This window comes from Giraffa tippelskirchi, chromosome X, assembly GCF_054371585.1.
Source record: "Giraffa tippelskirchi isolate mGirTip1 chromosome X, T2T-mGirTip1v1.2.pri, whole genome shotgun sequence".
NCBI lineage: Eukaryota > Metazoa > Chordata > Mammalia > Artiodactyla > Giraffidae > Giraffa > Giraffa tippelskirchi.
Genome location: NC_137289.1, coordinates 75,608,861 through 75,623,902, shown reverse-complemented (window position 1 = coordinate 75,623,902; position 15,042 = coordinate 75,608,861). Strand labels below are relative to the sequence as shown.

General features: G+C 37.1%; 1 protein-coding gene across 1 annotated transcript in view; it reads right to left on the bottom strand.

Annotated features, from left to right (window-relative positions):
* CHM (CHM Rab escort protein) overlaps positions 1–2,944 on the bottom strand; it is a 236,319-nt gene extending 233,375 nt beyond the window's left edge. The window contains exon 1 of the mRNA XM_081563843.1: positions 2,870–2,944. Coding sequence (XP_081419969.1) covers positions 2,870–2,918 — 49 coding nt within the window. The 5' untranslated portion in view covers positions 2,919–2,944. The remainder of the gene's footprint in view (positions 1–2,869) is intronic.
* Between the last annotated feature and the right edge of the window lie 12,098 nt (positions 2,945–15,042).

Sequence of the window (15,042 nt, the reverse complement as noted above, 5' to 3'; positions counted from 1 at the left end):
TTCAAATGTCTTTATAAACAGCAAATACCTTAAAAACGACAACCGTGCACCCAAACTGAAGGCCACTTTCTAGACACTTATCTCTACATCCATATTTTAAGATAATTGTCATGATATTTTTTACTTTTAAATTTTTTTAAATTTTATACTGGAGTCACTATTCCATTTCTGTCCTCTCCCTTGAGGCTCCATTTGGCCCTCCTTCCTTATTTCAGTTTCTTCTATATTTTGCATGGTTTTAGTACTTTATCTTATTCCTTGGTTTTCAGGTGTTTGAGAGATTATTTTCTGTATTTTGTAATCAGGAGGAAATGGGCTTAACTAAGAAAATACATACAAATCTTTATTTTCCCATAATCTCTTCAAAACATGACCTTAATGAAAGTGTTATATATGAAGAATGAAAAGAAAAACAAGTTAATCAAGGCCAAAAGGATTTAAAATGTTATCCACAGGTTATTTTACTTGATAAAGCAACTGTTTCTTTATGACATTTTAACTAAAACTAAATCTGCTAAAAGAAAAACTGCATCTCATAGCCCATTTCTCCATGTTTCTGATACATGCATGATTAATTCTGCTTTTGTTATCAAAACTGAATCTTTGAAACACTGATTTTTCTATGATTGACTCAAGCTAGTACACTTAGTAAGGCAAACACATCTTAAAGGCCACTTTCAGCATACTATTTCAGAAGAAAAATATTCCAAACACATTAAAAATCACTCATAAAATAATGATTATAATTATTGAATTCATTTATTTGGGAATGACTTTTATCTAAAGAAAAAGCTTCACATCATAAATTTAAACAGTGTGCTTGAAAAGTTAAACAGTGTTCACTAAGTGATATGAAAACCTCTAACTCAAACAAGTTCTTCCCATACTTTGAGAAGTAACATTACTCTCATGTAAATAAGTCTAAAATGAATCTTTTTCCAAATACACCAAATGCTTCCTGATGCAATTTTCTGGATCACTCACAGAATCTTCCTACCTCTATCATAACAGACTCCAAGAAGATAGATATAGTTCATATTACAAACTGAACTAGAAAGTAAAATATTTCTTATATAAGAATTAACAACAACAAAAAAAGAATTAACAGCACTTAATAATAAGAATTGCCACTTACCAACTAAAATTTGAATCAAGAAACAATATTTTAATGATACAAAGTAATTTTTAAAACACCCTAAGTTCCAAAGTACAACAAAAAAAGGGAGTAACAGAGGACCCAAGTATGGTATAACAACTATTCTAAAATGGATATTGTTCTAAGTTTTAGGATAGACTGGAGAGAATAAATAGAGTCTACTGACTCCTTCCAGCTGTCATCCAAGATCTGTTCATAGCAGCTACAGCAAGGTTATTTGTAGCCATGCAATTCTCAGGTTGAGAATAAACATGTCCTTGCTGTTTTGAGAACAATCACCCATGTAGAACTAGAATAAGAGAATTTTTTGTTAGACAACACTGGAAAGGTTATTTAGTTTATCCTGCTTATAGTCAAAACCAAGGAAACTGAGGCTCTGAGAGATTAAGTTCCTAACCCTAGAAATTCACACAGCTGGTTAATGGCCAAGCAAGGTCTACAACCAAGTTTTCCCACTTATTTCTATTAATATGGTTTAATTCTGAGTGTCAGAACTACTGATTCTCCTTTTAGTATACAATGGACTTTTGGAAATTTACCAGAAGTGTGATCTTGAGCAAACTGCAACCTTTTTAAGCCCTTTTTCCTCCTCTGTAAAGTATAGAGAATACCTACTCTAACAAAGTGGTGAGGATTACATACGACCTGTAAAGCGCTTAGCACACGGATTAGCAAATAATCACTCGAAAATAGGTAGTTATTTTTACTCCCGACCTGGAAACATGGCTGCTACTACTGTTTGAGAAGACAATGAGCTGAATTTATTAACACAATGGACAGGGTCTCATTCACCAGAGGTTCTCCAGCCTACCACATTCTGTAGACAGGACAAAACCCCACCCAACAAACTATTTCATCCCATCTAAAGTTCACCCTTTACACTGTTAAGAAAAACAAAATAACAACTTTTTCCAAACGTCTTCTGCCATGTGTTGTACGTGTAATATGTCAACTAGAAATTGCAGAGGGAGTTCTGGCACCACCCAAAACATAAAGAATCAACGATGGGCAAACAAGAGAAAGATATGATCACACACCAGAACTGGACTCACAGACCTTGTTTTCAGCTCATTTAGCTGTGGGTAGATAGGTGGGTAGAAGAAATCAAAATGATTTCTTTCAGCACTATAAAGCAGGAATAATGGCTACCTCAACAAATTACAACACCCTAGGCTTCTCAACACAACAAAAAAGAATCCACTTCCTCGCCTTAGTACATTTAAACGTGAATGGGTAACAACTGAGTAACAAACTGTATCCGAGATGCACCGAACCCTAGGATTATATAAATATATGAAAAATTCCTATGAAATGGCGAGACAAAATGATGGGGAATATCACTTTGAAATCAACGAGGAAATCATAATGTCATGCCAAAGGTGTCTCCATTGATAAAATTCCCACCCTCCGTTCTCATGACACTGCAAACCCTCCTCCCTCTAAGGAAATTACAGCAATCACCCGCAGCAACCAACCTCAGCAATCGGCATCAACCAGATCGACCCCTACTCAAATAGCGCTAAGCACCGCGGGTCCAAGCCCCTCCCTGGAGCGCCCAAGTCCCGCGCTGACTCCAGACTACCTCACTTCCTTTCCGTCCTCCGTCCCACACTCGACCCCAACATTTCTCGCCGACCCTCGCCCCTGACAGAGAAGGTAGGAATGGGACAGACTTCCTACACTTTGTCCAGGTAGTACCAGAGCCACACATACCCGTCCCTATTACGATCACATCAAACTCCGAAGGGAGATTATCCGCCATCTTGACAGGAAACGTGTCATGTGACTGTTTCTTGTGCAAATAAGATCAAGTTAGGCACTGCCGCGGTAGAAGGCGGAAGGGAAACCGTGCATTCTGGGTATTGTAGTTCTCGAGTGGTGGGTCCAGGTAGGGGGCTACAGCATTGTATTTGAAACTTTTTAATCGAACGTTAAAAGCTCCATTCCTTTTCCAGGCTGAGTACAGTAGCACATTTAGCCTGGAGTTTTGAGGTAGAAAAGAGTTGTAGATTTTTACTCTTATGGGTAGGATGAATGGTGGGAAGACCTGCGAATTGCTTGACAATGATGAAGCAAGAATTGTTAGGAGACACGAGGGCGTAGAGAAATTGAAAGGGAATTGCTCTGTGAACAAAGGAAGTTTTCATTTCAGCCTGGAAACTGTTTCCCTCAGCGTGTCTATACTTTCGTTTTGGCCCCCGAAGCATAATTTTTCACACTCTATTCCTTATCTTTTTTTGTCTTTGTCGCCTCAACAGAAATCCACGAAAAATCTCTCCCTAGCTTCGCCGGAATGGAACCTCACTGCATCTGTATTTGTTATAGTTAGTCCAAACAGCCACCTTGGCTATATATTAATATTGGTTGCAGGAGGGAAAAAAGATGATAGCACAGTAGTCGCTTGATAGGCGTTAACTAATTCTGAATCTGATTTCATACACGTATACAAGGAGTTCATACAAGATTTTCCCAATAAGTTACTGCAGAGATGATCCAGGTAAAGTGGCCTTTGTATTCAAGTGATTGTATTTGATGAGGGTTAGATTGCCTCTGCCAAGCAGCTAATATAGCTCTCGTAAGTATTTTCAAGGTCGGCCTCCTCCCACCTGCACCCTCATCCCCTTTATTTAAAATGCTTTGCTGTCTGATAATACCAAAGTAAAAAAGACAGGGAAGGTTCATGGGAGTGAGGGAGGGTACTTTTTTGATCCCAGAAGTTCATCGTGTAGTTATTTTACCAGAGTTTCAAAATAATTCAAAGAAAGTGCGGCGTTGAACCATTCCTTACACCACCTGACCTCTGAGCTGTTTGTAGATACCCAGTCACACTATTGTTCCCCCAGCATGGAATGATCTTCCCATTCTCCAGGTAACATTTATCCCCAAGACTCAGTCAGTCATTTCCACTACCTCTTCCTTGCATTTCTTCCCTATATTGGGTTAAATTTCCCTGCATTTTGCTACCACTCTGTCATAACATCCCATATTGCGCTGAAAATTGTTTGTGTTTATGTTGGTTCCTATATTGGACACACAGCCACCAAAATATGCACCCAGATATACCATACCTTAATTATAAGCCCCTAATGACAGGGGTTGTGCCTTACTTATCTTTTTACCCCCTGCATCAAACACAAGCCTGGTGTATAGCAGGAATTCAGTAAGTGTTTGCTGAACAACTTAGCTCTGATTCCCCTAATGGTAAGTACTATAGAGACAGAGACTGGGTCTTCACCTTGATAGCTGCCCATCACTAGCATGTATCTTATATTTTGAAGATGCTCAATACATGTTTGTTACCACATTAAGTTCCATGAAAAGTCTTTAAAACTGTATTTTACCGGAGTTTTTGGCACTTTGCTGAGTTTTGTGATAATCATTAGCAACATTATACAGTGTTGTATTAATATCACTTATGGGATCTCTTGTTGTATTGAACAATACTCTTGTGATAGGGTCCTGTGATGAATATTTTGTGTAATATAGATTCCTCTGAAAAAGGAAATTATTGTCTAGCAAATCACTCTGCTATTTGCCTTGATACAAATAAAAACTTCTGAGTAGTATCAGAAGTGAAATAGACCTTAACTGTGAGATCTGTGAGACTCAATACCAGCAGTGGAAATTAAAATTAATAGATTTACCAGAGGAAATGCAGGAAGCTTTCCAAAATCTCTATTTTGGAGATGGATGGCTGGTTAAAAACATGATAAATGAAAGTATTTTTGTCTTTGGAGCTATTTGGGTATATGTATGTGTGTGTGTATATATATATAATATATATATATGTATGTATATGTATATATCCTTTTCAATATGACCATATCTAACTTTCTGTGGATTCAGAAATTTTCTAACAAATATAATCACACTGTGAGGATACAATTCATTAATTCATTTAACTTTCCATAAATATTCATTATGTACCTACTATGTGCAAGTATTTAGATACTATGTGCAAGATTTAGATGCTGGGATTACAGCAATGAATATGTCTTCATGAATTTCATATCTAATGAAGTAAAAAATATAAACAAATAATTACTCTGTAGTATTAATATTCCACTATGTTTCCCCCAGACTTGAAATACTATTTTCCCCTGAAGCTAGAGAGCACAACTCTCAGAAAGATAAAAATGCCACCCTAGGACTTCCCTGGTGGTACAGTGGATAAGAATCCTCCTGCCAATGCAAGGGACACAAATTTGATCCCTGGTCCGGGAAGATTCCACATGTCAGAGCAACTGAGCCCCTGTGCCACAGTTAATAAGCCTGTGTGCTGCAACTACTGAAACCCATGTGCCTAGAACCTGTGCTCCGCAAAAGAGAAGCCACTGCATTGAGAAGACCGCGCACTGCAACAACAAGTAACCCCCACTCACCACAGCTAGAGAAAGCCTGCATGGAGCAATGAAGACCCAGCACAGCCATAAATAATAAAAATAATTTTTTTACAAAGTGCCAGGCTATATTTAGCTGCCCTTTCTCTAAAGTTATCACACTCTCTCTAGGCATAGAAAATATTATTATATTAGGAAAATGACTTCCCTGGTGGCTCAGACAGTAAAAGCATATGTCTACAATGCTGGAGACCCGGGTTCGATTCCTGGGTCGAGAAGATCCCCTGGAGAAGGAAGTGGCAACCCACTCCAGTACTCTTGCTTGGAAAATCCTATGAACGGAGGAGCCTGGTAGGCTCGCAAAGAGTCAGACACAACTGAGTGACTCCACTTTCTTTCTTTCTTTCTTTCTTTCTTTCTTAAAATGTCTTCATGGAGAAAACACTCAAAGTACTTTTTCTTTCCCATGTATTTTTGTTAATCTTTTGCAAGGCAAAAGTGAATGTAGCGGTTGCCAACATCAACAAAATAGCATAAATCAAAGCAGCTTAATTGTGTCTATTATATTATTCTAAGGATATCTATTTTTGAGAACTGAAATGTTTTATGTGGATAAATCACAGTACGATGAGTTGACGGATACCTGCAAACTGACTAACCTGTTAAATCACTGTGACATTATTTTTTTTTATTTAATGATTTCTTGAATTGAGAAACCACAATTCTCTGAACATTTACCTTGTATTCAGAAGTTTATTCAACTGTGGGATATGATGTTTTTACAAACCAAACTGCAATTTAAAGGTCTCTCCCCCATACCTTTCCTTTGAGTTCCAAATCCATATATCCAACCCTATCTCTTCTGGCAGTATCCAGTACCGAATTCCTGAATATTTCAATCCTACTCCCAGACCTCTTCACCCAGGGTTCCCTAGCTTAGAAATGTTGCCAACTTCTCATCAGTTTCTCAAGTCAAAAACTTAATATATCATCATTTATCATCCTTTTAATATATTACTGTCTTTCACCCTTAAACCAATAAATTAGCAGGAGCAGCAACTCTTGCCAGATTTATCTCAAGGATATATTGTAAATATATCCACCACTAAATCTGGACTGCCCACATAATCTCTTCCCTAGGCTACTACAGTAGATTCCAGCTGGCCACCTCATTCATGCTTGTTTCTCTCCAGTTCACGCTCCACACTGCCAGTAGAGTAAACGTATTGTCATATGTGAAACAGAGCACCATTCCATGTTCGATGCATGTGACAAGGGCTCGGGGCCGGGGCAGTGGGATGATCCAGAGGGATGGGAGGGGGAGGGAGGTGGGTGGGGGGTTCGGGAAGGGGAACACATGTAAACCCATGGCTGATTCTTGTCAATGTATGGCAAAAACTATTACAATATTGTAAAGTAATTAGCCCCCAAGTAAAATAAATAAATTTATAAAAAAAAAAAAAAAAATTCAAATCTGATCATGTTCTTCTCTACCTAAAACTTCCATGATTTCCTATTGCTTTAAAAATCCACTCCAAGATTTTAAACGTGTTCTAAAAGGCCCTGCTGAACTCAACAGTCATCTCATATCTCTTACCTTTTTCTGAGTTCCAGCCATATTGGCTCTCCTTACTTTCCACTGATATCCATGCTTTGTCCTACTTCAGGGTCTTCACACATTCTCTTCCATGTGCCTGAGGTGAACTTTGATCCTTCTTCCCTCTTTCTTCTAGCTTAATCTTCATTTTGCGGTTCATTCAAAGCGACCCAATCTGGCAAGTACCTCGGAATAGCTTAGGATCTCACCCTATACTCCTCGGTTGAACTTTTCATGACAGGAAATAATGAGTTCCTTATGCAATTATGTGTTTCATATCTGCCATCCTTCTAGAAGGTAAGTTCCACAAAGTCAAGGATTGTGCCTATATTGTTCACTGTTACATTCCCATCACATCTTCCAGTGCCTGGCAAATAATAGGCATCAAAAATATTCCACTTATGTGTGTATATCTGAAGCAAATAAAAACACTATCTCGAAGAGTTATCCATCTTGATTGCAGCATTATTTACAGTAGCCAATATATGGAAACAAATGTTCATCAACAAATGAATGAATAAAGAAAATGTGGCATCTATATGTATATTAGATATAAAATAAGCCTTAAAAAAGAAGAATCACGTGGCTGAACTTGGAGAACATTATGCTAAGTGAAATAAGCCAAACACATAAAAACAAATATCACATGATCTCACTTTATATGTAGAATCTTAAAAAAAAAATTAAGTCAAACTAATAGTAGCAGAGAATAGAACAGTGCTTACCAGAGGCTGGAAGTAGGAAAAAAGAGGAGATATTGGTCAAAGGCTGAAAAATTTCATTTATAATATGAGTAATTTCTGGAAACCTAATGTAGAGTGTGGTGGCTATAGTCAATAATAATGTATTGCATATATGAATTCTGTTGTTATTGTACATCTCAAGTGTTCTCTGGAGAAGGAAATGGCAACCCACTCTAGTACTCTTGCCTGGAAAATCCTATGGACAGAGGAGCCTGGTAGGCTGCAGTCCATGGGGTCGCTAAGGGTCGGACACGACTGAGTGACTTCACTTCCACTTTTCACTTTCATGCATTGGAGAAGGAAATGGCAACCCATTCCAGTGTTCTTGCCTGGAGAATCCCAGGGATGGGGGAGCCTGGTGGGCTGCCGTCTATGGGGTCGCACAGAGTCGGACACGACTGAAGTGACTTAACAAGTGTTCTCACCATAGAAAAACGGTAACTATGAGAAGTGATGAATATGTTAATTTTAGTTTAATTATGGTAATCATTTGACATTGTATACATATATCAAAACATCACATTGTATACCTTAAATATATAGAATTTTTATTTGTCAAAAATAAATAAATAAATTTTAATCTACTTAATGACTGGATAAATAATATGAAATAGGAATTCTTCAGGAAACAATACAAGAGTATTATTTTAAATGGGAATAAAATTAGTTTATTACCCAATAAAATTGTTTCATCAGCAGGTTTTATGTTTATAATTAAGCAGATGATACACACATGGTTAATAAAAATTCAATCAGTACAGAATGTCATACAAAGACATAAATTTTCATGTCATCATTGCCCCCTTTTGTCTTCCCCAGAAATAAATACTGTATTCCATTTCATGTGAATCCTGTTAAAGATTTTGTGTGTTAGTGTGTGTGTGTGTGTGTGTGTGTGTGTGTGTAGCAGTAATATATTTATTTTTTGACACAAACAGTAGCATGCTGTAAAAATTATTCCTTACTTTACATGTTTAATTTTTTCATTTAATATATATTTGGGAGATCCTGTATCCTCAGTACATATATGGATGCCTCAATTTTTAATGGCTTCCTATAATTCCATTATATGGATACACCAAGATTTATTTAATATTTCCTTATTGATGGATATTAAGTTTTTCTAGTTTTTTTCTACTATAACTGATACTGCAATGAACAGCCTTTTCTTAGAAAGGCAATATAGGATAAAAGTTATGAGTTCATTTTTGAGTCCCTATTCTATCCAGCTGAACAATCTTAGGTAATTTATTTATTCTCTCTAAATCTCAGTTTCCTCACCTGTAAAAATGGTGACAATAATATTACTAACACTCCAAGGTAGTTATGAGGGGTAAATAAATAAAGTGCTTAAGACTATATTTGACTAGTAGTTCAGTTCAGTCGCTCAGTCGTGTCCGACTCTTTGCGACCACATGAATCGCAGCACGCCAGGCCTCCCTATCCATCACTAACTCCCGGAGTTTACCCAAACTCATGTCCGTGGAGTCAGTGATGCCATCCAGCTATCTCTGTCAACCCCTTCTCAACATGCCCCCAATCCTTCCCAGCATTAGGGTCTTTTCCAATGAGTCAACTCTTCGCATGAGATGGCCAAAGTACTGGATTTTCAGCTTCAACATCAGTCCTTCGAATGAACACCCAGGACTGATCTCCTTTAGGATGGACTGGTTGGATCTGCTTGCAGTCCAAGGGACTCTCAAGAGTCTTCTCCAACACCACAGTTCAAAAGCATCAATTCTTCAGCCCTCAGCTTTCTTCACCGTCCAACTCTCACATCCATACATGACCACTGGAGAAATCATAGCCTTGACTAGACAGAACTTTGTTGGCAAAGTAATGGCTCTGCTTTTTAATATGCTGTCTAGGTTGGTCATAACTTTCCTTACAAGGAGTAAGTGTCTTTTAATGTCATGGCTGCAATCACCATCTGCAGTGATTTTGGAGCCCAGAAAAATAAAGTCAGCCACTGTTTCCACTGTTTCCCCATCTATTTGCCATGAAGTGATGGGACTGGATGCCATGATCTTAGTTTTCTGAATGTTGAGCTTTAAGCCAACTTTTTCACTCTCCTCTTTCACTTTCATCAAGAGGCTTTTTAGTTCTTCGCTTTCTGCCATAAGGGTAGTGTCATCTGCATATCTGAGGTTATTGATATTTCTCCCAGCAATCTTGATTCCAGCTTCTGATTCATCCAGCCCAGAATTTCTCATGATGTACTCTGCATAGAAGTTAAATAAGCAGGGTGACAATATACAGCCTTGACATACTCCTTTTCCTATTTGGAACCAGTCTGTTGTTCCATGTCCAGTTCTAACTGTTGCTTCCTGACTTGCATACAGGTTCCTCAAGAGGCAGGTCAGGTGGTCTGGTATTCCCATCTCTTTCAGAATTTTCCACAGTTTATTGTGATCCACACAGTCAAAGGCTTTGGCATAGTCAATAAAGCAGAAATAGATGTTTTTCTGGAACTCTCTTGCTTTTTCGATGATCCAGCAGATGTTGGCAATTTGATCTCTGGTTCCTCTGCCTTTTCTAAAACTAGCTTGAACATCTGGAAGTTCACGGTTCACGTATCGTTGAAGCCTGGCTTGGAGAATTTTAGGCATTACTTTACTAGCGTGTGAGATGAGTGCAATTGTGCAGTAGATTGAGGATTCTTTGGGATTGCCTTTCTTTGGGATTGGGATGAAAACTGACCTTTTCCAGTCCTGTGGCCACTGCTGGGTTTTCCAAATTTGCTGGCATATTGAGTGCAGCACTTTCACAGCATCATCTTTCAGGATTTGAAATAGAGAGCTATAATACTGATCTATGAAATCCCTTTCAGTACCGTGGTTAATCTCTTTCCCAAAGTGTGTTCTTGGGAGGAAAGTAATTCATCAGGATATTAAGAGGGATTTCATGATCAAATACATTTAGGGAGCAATTAAATGGTTTCCTTACTGGCAGACTCTTCAAATCTTTTATAATAAATATACATGTGACCTATGAAGATATCATAATAAGTTTTAAGCCACAGAACACACCTTAGGAAACACTAGGCTGGAATTGGTCTGATTCAGAATATGAATCAGACAATTTTTAACATATATAAAAAACATCTATATGTTTTCATAGATGATAGTATTGCCCGGTCATCAGTAGGACATGCAAAATAATTTCTAGGAATGGTAACAGGCCAGATGAACCAGAACTATTACATACTCTTCCCAGATTTCAGTGTTACTAGTGCAGTTTATGATCCAGCAGTCACATAATTTTACACACATACACACTGTGTCTACTATCAGAGAATCTCATTCTTACCATATTGTAGAAAACCAAACTAACCAGCCACTGATCTTCTACTATATAAAGTAAGTATGTCATATAACCATCAATGCTCTGAGTTCTCAAAAAGAGATTTTTGCCTTAGAAAATAACTATGTCTGTATGAATGCCTAGCTCTTAACATCCCTCAAAAAAAAACAAGGAGTAACAGTTCAGAAGTAGATTATTAGTATCTTGCTACAAGTTCCAGACTTACAAAGGAGAATTTTCAAAAATGAAGAACTAGTGTTAGGGCTTGCTTTGAATTAAAAGTTTTCAGTCTAAGCCTGTTGTTGTGTGGTAATAGAAGTTCACAAGCACAAGTACTCAGGACCAAAAAAACACAGCTAAAAGTGGAGAAAGTCCAGTTTACTGGAGAACAATCTGATATTACACAAAGTAGTACTTTGAGCATATAAACTCTCTGAATCTTACAGTATACCCAGACAAAGTCAACTTAGACTTTTCCATTTCAAAATAGTACAAATGTTATTACATCCATTTTTCTCTTGTATAATTTCGCTACTTTGAGTTCATGTTCATTTCCATCTTTAAAAAATAATGTAATCACAGGAATAATTTCTGCTATATCAGAAATATGTTTTAAGTGCTAGTATTAGTAACAAAGTGACTCTTCATAGTAACTATTTGTCAGTTTCTTTGATACAGAAATAATCAGAATGCATTTGCATTTTTCATAGACCTTACAAAACAAAACAAAATAATAAACTATAAATAGTTTTGTGGGAATTTCATGAACCTTTACAGAAAGTCTTACTGTTCTTTTAGCTGTTTAATTGTAATGTCATAGTAACAGAAAGCAGCATACCCAATTCTGCATGGATGAATAAGCACATTCAACAAGGAAGATTTAATAGAGTAAATCAAACACTGGATTAAACATTTCTGCATAACAGACCACAAAATGGGCATTCATTTCACCAATGAATCCTTGGCATTAGAAGCAAATAGAAGTGCTACCAACATAATTAAACTGAATATTCAGTGGCACGATTGCTAAGTTTCCCTGTATTTTATCAAACTAACATCCAGTTAATTAGAATTGTCTAAACATACTCAAGCATACACACTGAAAAGATTAAGTATCAACACTATTCATTTGCATTTCATCATTCAGTAAAACAATTTGCATTCTTCTGTTTTATTATCCCCAAAGTTTGAATGTAGCAAATTCTGTATATGGTTGCACAAAATAAAAAGTTCAGGCAAGCACATGGAGGTCTGCCATATAAGATGGCTTCCCATTTAATTGTATTTGATTTTTCATTTTTGCTAAGAAAAACATATTTAAAGAGATAATTATTCTTAAAGGGTGAGCTATCCCCTCCAGATTTGCTGACAAAAACCTCACATCAGAAGTTACTACATAAATGTTCATAGCAAAAATTTAAAATATTCTATTCTTTGTACTAGTAGTCTTTCCTATTATTTGTGTTTTATTAGTACAGTCTGATTTTACTATACTGCATTCATGTTTTATCTCAACACAAAAGCATTTTAAATTGGTCTTTACAAGATATTGTTGAATAACCTAAGATTCAAAGCTTTTTATTTTCTCTGATCTTCAAGGAGAATGTTTTTTTAAGTCTATGTATGACTCAAAACATTAAAAATAGAATCATTTCATGTTTGGACTGCTTTGGTGACAAGTTTGAATATGATGAGGTCATTTGAACCGTATTTTATATTATCTATCAGAATAGATAAGGAGTTTAGAGAGAAATGTATGAAATGCCTACCAAAAAGCAAGAATTATCTCTGTATTTCTATGGTATCTATGTCTACCATTGCCACTGTACCTTCTCCTGGAAAATACCCCTCCTACATCCCTGCCAAAAGACAACAATCATGTCTTAAATACCACTTGACTTCAAGCTTCTAACCACAGTTGACTGGAGGAAAAAGAATACAGCTGACCCAAGAGAATCCATGACTTGCCAAGATTTATGCCTAGACTTGAGGTCTGTTTTAAAAAGATAACCTGGGCCAAGCAGATTCCCTATTCAGGAAATTCTAAACAAATGACACAGATAGAAGTTACAGTATAAGAGAAGCTGAAAGAAGTATTGAGATTTGTCTAGATGTGAAGTGGGCTGGAGCAGTCATTGTGTAACGCATCCATCTGGTTTATGGCCGTAATCAAGATAAATACCAAAGGAAGTTGACTGATAAAGAGAAAGGAGAGTAGAGGAGACCTGCAAAGAGAAGTACAGTTGCCATGAGGGCAAGAGCGAGTTCCTGCCCTTGTGAAGAAAGACTTGTGGTGTCTGTCCCAGGATGACTGTGTTTTGTTTTTTATCCTTCAGTTCCAGCAGACTCCAGTGTACCCTTACATGACACCGTCTTTTCCTCAGGTAACCTGTGTGAGTATTGCTACCAAAAGAGTTTCAATAAAAAGATTTTTAAACACCTATGTAGTGGACTCTGCAAAATAAAAGACAATTACAGATGGCTCTCTGCAACTATTTCTCCACCCAACAATTACAGCTGAAAGAGAATTTTATTATCAACATTCAAATATTGCATGTGTGCTTAGTCGCTTCAGTCATGTCCAGCTCTTTGTAAATCTACGGACTATAGCCCACCAGTCTCCTCTGTCCATGGGATTCTCCAGATAAGAATACTGGAGAGGGTTGCCATGCTCTACTCCAAGGGCTCTTCCTGACCCAGGGATCAAACCTGCATCTCCTGCACTGAAGGCAGATTCTTTACCCAGGGAGCAAATGGGAAGCCCATTCAAATATTATTGCAATTAACCTAGATGTCCATCAGCAGACGAATGGATAAGGAACCTGTAGTACGTATACACAATGGAATATTACTCAGCCATTAAAAAAAAAATACATTTGAATCGGTTCTATTGAGATGGATGAAACTGGAGCCCATTATACAGAGTGAAGTAAGCCAGAAAGAAAAACACCAATACAGTATACTAAAGCATATATATGGAATTTGAAAGATGATAACAATAACCCTATATGCGAGACAGAATAAGAGACACAGATGCATAGAACAGTCTTATGGACTCTGAGGGAGAAGGTGAGGGTGGGACGTTCTGGGAGAATAGCATTGAAACATGTATATTATCATATGTGAAACAGAACACCATTCCATGTTTGATGCATAAGACAAATGCTCAGGACCGGGGCAATGGGATGACTCAGAGGGATGGGATGGGGAGGGAGGTGGGAGGGGGGTCCAGGAAGGGGAACACATGTAAACCCATGGCTGATTCATGTCAATGTATGGCAAAAACTATTACAATATTGTAAAGTAATTAGCCCCCAACTAAAATAAATTTATTTAAAAAAAATTTAAGTAGTGATCAAGAAGTCATAGGATGAAAGCAGATCTTAAGAGATAACCTATTTATCTTTGCCTTCAGTCCAGTTTGTAGTCAAATTATTCCAGATGGCTTGAAGAAGCTATAATATTTTGCATACCTCTGGAGAACTGTATCTCAATCTTTTTTGCCCATTTCTTCACTGTTAGGAAACTACTGCTGCAATGCTGGTTGCTACAATTTTTAATATTAAGTTTGGAGATCTAAGTGATATATTAATAACTTATTAACATATCATCATGAAGTGATTAAATATAAAACAACTGATGCCAGTTTAGCCTAGAATTCAAAATGCTCCATACAATGGTCCCAATATAAGCATGATGTCAAGGACTCTGTGAGAAATGTTATAGAACTATCAAAACATATGAAATCAGCTGTGTTACTGGTGAATTCTCAGTTGCAGTCCTAATTTCCTTATTGCAATATAAAAATTACAGGTTTTCATCCAATGCGAAGAAATAGAGGAAAATAATAGAATGGGAAAGTCTAGAGATTGCTTCAAGAAAATTAGAGATACCAAGGGAACA